The sequence below is a fragment of the Rhineura floridana genome, chromosome 7, assembly GCF_030035675.1.
Source record: "Rhineura floridana isolate rRhiFlo1 chromosome 7, rRhiFlo1.hap2, whole genome shotgun sequence".
In the NCBI taxonomy this organism is placed as follows: domain Eukaryota; kingdom Metazoa; phylum Chordata; class Lepidosauria; order Squamata; family Rhineuridae; genus Rhineura; species Rhineura floridana.
This window is the reverse complement of record NC_084486.1, coordinates 29,237,213-29,246,967: the sequence shown is the minus strand read 5'-3', so window position 1 is coordinate 29,246,967 and position 9,755 is coordinate 29,237,213. Positions and strand designations below refer to the sequence as shown.

At 43.8% G+C, this 9,755-nt stretch overlaps 1 protein-coding gene across 1 annotated transcript in view; it reads left to right on the top strand.

Annotated features, from left to right (window-relative positions):
• The first annotated feature begins 493 nt into the window (after positions 1 to 493).
• The window catches only part of TMEM26 (transmembrane protein 26), a 48,973-nt gene continuing 39,711 nt past the window's right edge, over positions 494 to 9,755 (top strand). Inside the window, exon 1 of the mRNA XM_061634327.1 lies at positions 494 to 719. Within this exon, the coding sequence (XP_061490311.1) occupies positions 526 to 719 (194 nt within the window). The 5' untranslated portion in view covers positions 494 to 525. The remainder of the gene's footprint in view (positions 720 to 9,755) is intronic.

Here is a 9,755-nt window from a genome sequence, read left to right as displayed (position 1 = left end):
AAGCACTGTGGGGCTGTGATTATTATTTTTTTAAATAAGGACCAATCTTTTAAAATAAGAACCCCCTGGCTATTTGAGCTTAAAGTGAGAAGAGATCCAGTAGGTAATTTTTCTTAATAAGCACAATTCTTTCTGTTGAACTCAGAAGCAAATGGTAAAATGTGGCACCGATATAGAGGCTGCAGAAAAGATAACACTTAAACAAGAAAATAATATCATGACTGTGTTCCTGTGAAGTTAGCCAGTCACAGTTCCCGAAAAGTTAGCCAGTCCGGACACCGCTTCTTTTGCCGTCTGGTTTTAATTCCCCCCCCCTTCTCTCAGAGAGGTTTCAGGAAGTCTGGGGGAGGAACGAGGCAGCTTCTTTTTTGTTATAATGGGCCCCTTTGTGGAGATGGAACAAGAGGAAAGGTCTGCCCATCACAGAGAGCTTCCGGCGACCCTCCCCTTTTGCTGCTAAGAGGTACTGGGTCCCTGCTCGGGCTGGAGAAGGGGAGGAGGTGGGGAAGGGGGGAAGGTCAGCTCATGATGGAACTTCTGGTGCTGCTCAATGCCCTGGTTACTCGGCTGCTTTTTGTCTTGCACTCCTTGCTTGGGGTCTGGAGAGTGACCAAAGTGAAGAAGGAGCCCAGATATTGGCTGCTGGCATTGCTGAATCTCCTCCTCTGCTTGGAAACAGCACTCACCCTCAAGTTTAAGCAAGGCAGAGGCTACAAATGGTGAGCATCTCTCTCTCTCTCTCTCTCTCTCTCTCTCTCTCTCTCTCTCTCTCTCTCTCAGAGCATCACAGAGCTGGACTCCTATTTGAGCTCACAGCCTTGACTGCTCTTTGTCTTTTGTAACATTTTTCTGGTTTCCTCCTGCAGCCTCCATTCCCAGTTCGACAGCCTGTCAAAGTCCAGACTAATTGAGTGCTTTTTCTTTCTTCCCCAAAAGCTTTGGAACTAGCCATTTTCCAAATCCAGCTTTTGTGGCATTTTCAGGCTCATGCTAGAATGCATGTGGCTGCCCTTCATGCTAGCTGGAAAGACTAGATGACTTCAGGATGGTACAGCATTTCCTCCTGTGACGACTTTGCCACAGTGTGGCATTAAGGTTGGCAGATCAAAATGACCCATAGTGTGAGCCACCAGAGAATCCCCATGCTTGTGCTACAGTGTGGCATGGGGTGTTTGGAAAGATGGGCATTGCTAGGCTTCTGTGCATCCACTCAAAAGAAGTGGTGTCTCTGGGAGTAAAAGGACGCACAGGCAGAAGGCTTGCGTTCGTTTGAGCAATAGCTCATCAGGCAGCCAGTTTTTATGGAGCCAAACATTTGGCAAGAGGGAGGACTGGTAGAATTTGGGATAAATCAGGCTGGTGCCAAAATGGCCCTCTTCTCCTTTTATGACTGATGATTAGTATTTATTCACAGTTTCCCTGGGAGCTGATTTCTCATTTATGATACTGTGTCTGGCTGCAGCGAAGACAGGTTGAGAGCCAATGGGAAAATGTAGAGTCAGCAAAATAAAGAAACACATAAAAATTGCCTCCTGAGTGTTCTGTGCATCTCCAGTCTTTGAGCTGACATGGCTTTTTGAACACGAGAAACTTAACTTCTTATGGAAACATGAAGGAATTAATAGATGAGTCACCTTTCGTACACTTAGTACAGACTTTTAACTGAAGTCCTGTGAAAGATCCAGTGCAATGGCACTGAGCATCCTTTGTTCATTTCTTAATTCAGACAATGTACGGAAGGTGATTTCCCCCCCCCAAACAATAAATGATTTGAAATGTCACGTGTAGTTATGTACATTATGTTCTACTGAGTGCAACTTCAAGTAGTAGATTCTTTTAACAAGTTTAATAAACAATGACATGGTTAAAGGAGAATAAAACATTTGAAAATAAATGCTTGTTGGTCCCATTTTCTTAAGGGGGGGCACACAATTAGTAAAGCTCTTGCATCAGAGCATGGGATAGCAGATCTCTAAAAGTTACCCTCCCATGATGCCAAGAGAAAGCTTTCACATGAAAGATGATTTGTCTTCCGCTTCTTTCCAGTGTGATTCATTAATAGGATGAGTCAGCCTAAAGCTAGCTTGTGCCAAACTATTAGTGTGCCTTTGTGATGGCTGGTTATTCTTTTTCCCCTGAGCGAAAGCTTAGAGCCCTTGTCCTCTTCTGACTTCACTAGATTTCTTGAGCCACAACTAGGTTATACTCTGACTAGGGGTGGGGGAAAAATTCAATTCAGTTCTCATTTAAGAGAGAATGTATCACATTTGTACTTTTTGAAACAATATTGGAACTGAAACACAGCCACCCTTCAAAATTCACAACTAACCACATTTTGCAATGCAGTTCTCCAACCAACCAATGTTTACAAAAATGCATATATCCAGGGAAGGTGTGCTTAAAAAATAAAATATTTGTGAAAATAACAAACAAAAAAGCATTGTATTAGGGGAAATTGTTTGTAAACAATTAGTCAAAACTGCATACAAAAATGTATTTATTAGGAGAAATTCACACTAAAATGCTGATTAATTTTGTGAGGATTTTTTTTATAAAAAGTTGAAAATTCCTGCAGAAATGTGGAGTACTGAATTTAAAATTGGGAAAATGAGAAACCGGAGAACTGAAATTGACAGATTCATCCATCCCTAACCCTGACCTAATGGGAGTTTCCCTGCCACCAAATGCTTGTGCTTAAGCAAAGAAAAAAAAAAAGATGGGGAAAAAGACAAAGAGGGGGTCAGTTCACACATGCTTCTACACTTCTTGATTTCTCAACCCTTGACAAGTCACAACTCAGTATGTGAACTGGCTCAGGTGAAAATCTCCATGATGTCTTGAGGCAAGCCAATATGAGAAAATGATTTCTGGGGTTTCTTTTTGGGCTGTGTGATGCCTAATTCACCGTTTGCATTTTTACCAAGCAACATTTCTCTCATTCATGCTTCAGGAGAAAACCTAGGCTATGTGAGCCAATTAAATTGTCCTTCTTTAAGCCATGGAACTGTAGTGCTTGCCAGTAATGCTTATGTCATGTCATCAGCTGATGGGTTGCCTCTCTGACTTCACTCCTCAAAAATGAAAATTGTGTCCTATTACTTGGGTGTATCTTTGGAAACCAGCCCCGTGTGCTGCTTTATCAAACCTGCACGGCACATAATTGTTTGTCTGATAGAACAGGCAGATCTTTTCACCCACTTCTGTGCATCCAAGATATCATCCTGTGAAGAATTTAAGCATTCGTGACCAGTTGGACTGCTGGCTGTGATGGGGCAGTTCCAGCCCTGAAAGCTTCGTTTTGGAACCCCGTAGGTCTTCTGCAGGCCCTTAACAGGACCCCAAAGGGAAAATCCTACAGAGAAGGGAAAGCTTCCCATATGCATCTAATTGGCCACTTTGAGAACAGGATGCTGGGCTGGATAGACCACTGGCATGATCCAGCAGGCTCTTCTTCTGTTTTTAAAGTTCTTAAGCAACATGTTGTTTCTGCAGGGAGATAAAGAGGGGTGTCTTTTAGGGATTGGAGGTAGGCCTATATTCCTTTCTGTGTTTTTAATGGTGCATTACTGATTCACTCTTTTTATCAGTGGTTCAGTTAGGTAGTTTTAGACTCTGGAGTTAATGGTCTTATAGAAGGGTCCCCCATTAGATGGCAATGTGCATTACTTCGCTTATTTCAAAATGTGGTAAGTCAGACTTGCTGCATTTTGAGGCCTTCTGCTTACACGCTGAGCAAGGCCCTGGACACCTGCCCCAAAGTCCTGCCCTGTTGGCACCACTGGTTTCTATATGCCAAGTTCCTATGAGCCTATGTACTAGGTATGCACATCAAAGGCACAAATCCCTTTGATGAGAAAAATTACTCACCATTGCTATGATTTTCTGCTCCTTGCTGATTTTTTGCAATTTAATCATGAATACATTCAAGAGTAGACACCAAGTATAGCACAGGGGGAGGAGAGCCTGGCTGGGAGTCCAGAGTCTGTGAGTTCAAATCCCCGCTCGTGTCTGCTGGGTGTAAAAGGCCAGCTAAAGATCACTCCCACAGTGAGTGGCTCAGATGTTATGTGCCCTGCCACCTGTGCAGCCGTGGGCAAGCTGCATAGTCCCAAGGAGCCCAGTTGCCCCTAGCTGGCAGTTGCAGACAATGACGAGGCTGGCTTGTGCAGCTGTGGCAAGCTGAGCAGGCCCTAGTCAGGTGGGGAGGACTAGCCTCAGAGGGAGGCAGTGGTAAACCTCCTCTGCTTACCATGAAAACCCTATTCATATTCAAGAGTGGCCCTGAGGACCTTGGCCTACCACCACACTTTAAAAAAAAACCTGAAATGGCACTGCAGGAGAAAAGGCTAAGCAGCTGCCCAAGCTTCTTCTGGCTATGGCTACAATCCTGCAAAAAGGAAGTATGTAATAGAACCAGACATCAGAAAGAAGTATGAAGAATATGGATACAAGACAACCTTTTTATGGAATACGATGTTCATTAGCAGAAACGCCAGCCAGCCAGCCTGCTTGCCAGCAGAATGGTCTCCACCTGCAGCTCTCAAATGTGTGGCCCACATGTGTGGCCTTGGGCACTGCCTATTTGGTGTTAGTAAGGACTTAAGCTTATAAGTAGGTTTCTCAGGGTAGCCACTATGAAGCAAGATGGTTGCTATTATGCATTCATTAGAATGCCTGGAAGAACTCCTCCAACACCAGATAGGTGGCTACATCACTCTCTCCAGAGAAGGGTCTTCTCTATAATGGTGCCCCAGTGGTGTAACTTTCTTCTCTTGGAGCTAGGGTTGCCAGGACCATGGCCTGAGACTGATCCTGTATCTTTAGGGGAAGAGAAAGGCAGCCAAGTGCAGGTGTTCTTGCATCCCTGTAATGGGAAAAACCACAAGGTGGAATTCTCCCTCCCCCCTGCACAACTTTTAAAGATACAGAAGACCTCTTGGAGGCTGGGCCTGGCAACCAAGAGGTCTTCTGTATCTTTAAAAGTTGTGGAGGGAGGAGGGAGAATTCCACCTTGTGGTTTTTCTCATTACGGTGTTGCAAGAACACCTGCACTTGGCTGACTTTCTCTTCTCCTAAAGATACAGGATCAGTCTCAGGCCCTGAGCCTGGTAACCCTAGTCTGCACTAAAGAGGGAAGAAGAGTAACTCAGACAGATTTGGGGCTTTTGGGAGGAGGAGACCAATGCAGGGGATTTTGTTTTATTATTATTGTGGCTGGAAGCCAAAAGGCAGAGACACTGGAGCCTGAACCTACAGAATTAAGTTGGCCAGATGCAAAGGGGATGTATACCTTCGCTGGCTGTGCAACAGAAGGGGTTGTGCAGTGCGTTATGCAGCAATGTGACCAGCAGCAATTTGCTCTGTTAAGGTTACAGGGCACCGGCCAACCCAAAGCATTCTGCTGCCCGAGCTGAGGGTTGGGGTGGCTGGGTCCTACTTTATAGAGGACAGTCCTCTATTTCAAGAGCTGTCAGAGGAGCCTCCTATTGGATTAAGTCCTCTTTTGAAATAAGAGTAATTATTTTCAAATTGACGTCTACACGTATAATTTAGCATATGCAAATGTTATGCCATTTTGTGCCACACCCCTTTCCCCTGGACAGTTTACTAGTCCCAAAACAGCTTTATTTCCTGCATTTGATCAACCTATGCACTTAGGGGGCCAAACTTCCTAGGCAGATACCAATGAGGTTCTACATGCTGTCCTCGATTTTATCTTTAACACAACTGTTAAAGATACAGGAGCCTTGTATTTGGTCACAATAGCTCTGTAAGCTAAGGGCCAATTTAGAAGTGACACAGAAGATCCAGGGTCTCTCGCTACAGTCTCACACACTTCGTTTCATTTCATTTTTTCTACTCAGCATGTGACAGCTTGAAAAAGTAGGGAAGTGATGCTCTGGAAGAGGGTGTTTAAACCTTTTCCCTCACCCTTTCCCCTCAATCTAAATCCTACCTCTGACGCTGCAGTTAGATACAGTTGATACAACTGGACTGATCTTCTCCTGTGATGTACAGATGATAAAGAGTGTGCATTCTAGGACGTACCTCTGTTCACGCAGGGCAATGGGGAGATCCTGTAAAGCATCCTAGCATATTTCCCAGAATTCTCTGCAATGTGCAGAAGTTCCATGACAGACGTCAGGGGTTACTCAGCAAACAGATGCAATGTGAAAGTGAAAAGTGTAAAAAAGATTTTAAAAAAGAATATGTATTTTTCACATCAGGTGGTATTAACTTTTTCAAATGCTTTAGCCAATGCTCGAGATCACAGTAAGTCTACTTGTGATGTAAAGTAGCTTTCTCTCATGAACCTTGTTTCCCTGAAGATTTCAGTGTGACATCAAGTTGCCTGCCCATCATCCACCAGTCAGAATTTGTATTGCAGCACATTGTATTGAGTCCGTTTGTTTGGTCACTTCTTGGTCACATCTATTTACTCTGTTGCGTTTGGCAAATGCTTGGGAAGTCTTGGCTTCATATCTGGACCTGACTTATTTGGATCATCTAAGTTCAAACCAAGGACTAAAATCCAGCACGTGGTTAAATCTTTTAAAAAATCCTATTTTCAACAGAAATAAAAACATGTGACTGTGCATTGGATTGAGGCCAGTGTAGTCAAACTTCATTGCAGTTGTTCAGTTCAACTTTAACATGTAAAATAATATATAGGTAATACCCATTGTGACTATATATAATGTGTCAGTGTGTGTATAGCTAGATAGTATTTGTTAACTTGTAATCCAACATCTGGAAGACCACAAGCCTCTGCCTGCTTTAGTGTGAACTAGAAATGGGTAGAGCTATAAGGGGAGGATTGGGCTTGATATCCAAAGGCCATAATATAAGTTCTGTGGGATAAAGGTGTTGACGTGTGTGCGTTGTTGCGTGAAACAGCATACATTACGTTGGAGTTAAGTTGAGCAAGAAACTTCTTCAGAGCATTAGAGCATATTAATACTGTGGCTGTGTGCTTTTAACAGCTGTCTTTTTACAGAGCTGACCGTCATTCTCTTTCCGCCCCATTAAACTCAAGGCATCAGCACACTTCACACCCACGGTCATTCTAAACATCCCTTGTGTCATAAAACCCTGACAGACAACTTTGTCTCTTCTCTGCAGAAAACATTTTCCTCTATCAAATGTTACACAATACCCAGAAGTCACCAGTTTTTGAACTGATAAAATATTATGAGCCAGTTCTGGAACAAACAAACATTCTGACATTATCCCAAGTTTATTAAATCTCACCAGTCCTCGGGCTTCCACCCTTTTGTGTGATCCATCTGCAAGTTGCACAAAATCTTGCACTTCTTCTGAAACATAAAACAAACTTCTGTCTTTAATTAATATATGGCTTGCACCGCTGTCGACAAGCCAGTTAACAGGTGCTAAAGTTTGTGGCTTCTGTTTACAAACAAAGTTCACACTTCCCTGCTTCAAGCCTCCGTCCCTGGAGTTTCGCTTGACTGCACAGTCTTTTCGGAGATGCCCACGAGCCCCACAGGCATAACAAGCCTTTAACAGCTGCTGCTTGTAATCCTGTTTGCTTTCGGCTGCCTCCTCCGGTTCGGCACTTTTCTGCTCCTTGCTTCTGACAGCTTCCATTGGCTCGGCTCTCTGCGCCTCCTGCCTCCGCTGCCATTCCTGGGACAAATCCTGCAATGCGTCCCACATCTGTTTTGCCGACGGCTCATCTCTCACACACATCAGTTGAGAATCAGATAGAGCCAAGATTATAAATGCCTGCGCCCTCTGGTCTTGACACTTCCAGGCCGCGGTCAATACCGCCGGGGGTGGTTCATCTATAATGTCCCATAAATCCTCTGTTATCAGCAAAGCCCGCATCCTCAGCTTCCAGCTGCCATAATTCTTTTCATTAAGCCATTCCATCGGCAAGCCTCCCCCAGACAGGTTTACAGCCATGTTGCTCACCTCCGTCTGGTTCAATCAATCAAGCTGCCCTCTCTGGAACTCCGTCTGCCGTTCAGACCAGCAACTTACTCCCGTGTAATGCGCTGTGGATCTGTGCCCATAACCCCTGTTGACGTGTGTGCGTTGTTGCGTGAAACAGCATACATTACGTTGGAGTTAAGTTGAGCAAGAAACTTCTTCAGAGCATTAGAGCATATTAAGAGTCTTTATTAAGACATTACGGCCAAAGGCTTAAGAGTAAATACATGTAGAGTTTCTTCAGTCACCCCCCCCCTTTCTGGTACATCTCTCTTCAAAGGTAAACACAAAAGAGAACCTTTCCATTCAGAGGCAATACACAGAAGACCAGCCTCACAGTTCAGAGGCAATATTCAGAAGACACAACTTGCAGACTCTGTTAGAACTTTCCCAGTTGCTATCTCACGTTACCATGACAACCGCTGGCCTTGGATGTCTGCTCACTCTCAGGCCAAGAGATAACAGTTACTTCTCCAAACTTGCAGGCTTTATGGAAAACAACTAGAGACAGTAATGCCCATGGGTCACAGCCCAACAAAAGGTTGTGGCTCCTTGTCTGTGGAATGCTCTTCTCAGTGAGGTTTGCCTGGTACCACGTTAAAACTGTTCTGTTCTCCCAGCATTTGAAGGATGGTGACAAACTGGTTGATGGCCCATCGGAAGAAAAGTTCTTACTGCTGAAGTTTTACCTCTCCTCTTTGCTGGGTTTGGGCGATTGAAATGGTTTTATTGACATTTATTTTTATATGTTATGCCTTTTTTGCTTTTAACCTTTTTGGGGGGTAAGTCACCTAGAGACTTTTTTTGGTAGTACGCAACAAATAAAACTAATGAATAATAATAAACAATAGTAAATTCAACAGAGGAGAGGCACAACCTGCTATGTCTAAGAAACTGGGCCAGAGCTTGGAAAAGTTACTTTTTTGAATTACAACTCCCATCAGCCCAATCCAGTGGCCATGCTGGCTGGGGCTGATGGGAGTTGTAGTTTAAAAAAGTAACTTTTCCAAGCTCTGCCAGAGGCAAGGGATGGGTGTAACTCTCACCCTCAGTATTTGTGTGTGCCTTTAAAAAAATCTTCCCCCATATAAGTGACTGGCTGCCATTCATATGGGGAAAAGTAAAGTGCTGTGCTTAAGGGTCCAATTTTGGTAGGATTTGCAGCCTGCCCCCACCCCTCATGCTGAGTGACCCGGCTATTGTGGAGAGAAACACAATATTCCTCTTTACGCTCATTCCCTGCAATATGCAGGCCCTCTCTTTACCTCCCCAAGCATCATCATGACTGTCCAAATGCTAGTTGTGAATAAAGATTTAGTATTATTTCCTTAATGAAAAGGCTGAAGGGATGGTGATGTATTTGTTCTTATTGACAGACACTGGGAGGAAAGAACATAGTGGGGCTGGCCAAGAATGTTTTATCAAGACGCCTTCTTTTGAAGGGACAACCAGAGCCAAAGTCAGTTGGCTAAAGACAGCTTCATTAGATCAGCATCAGTTAACAGGCCAGCTGGAAGGATTTTTCATACGCTGAAATCCTGGTGGGGAGGCCTTCATCCAGTGCAGTGTCTCTAGCTGAGCTTGCAAAACGTCTTCTCCACCACAATTAATTCTCAGCTTGTACACCTTTGTATTGATTGTATGTGATTGTAAGTTGTTTTACATTGTTTTTAAGGATATATTTTAAATTGTTGTAACCCACCGTGGGAGGAGGAGGATAATAATAATAACAGCAGCAGCAGCAGCAACAACAATAACAATAACAATCTATTGCAGCAATCAGATGGAAGCATATTTGATGG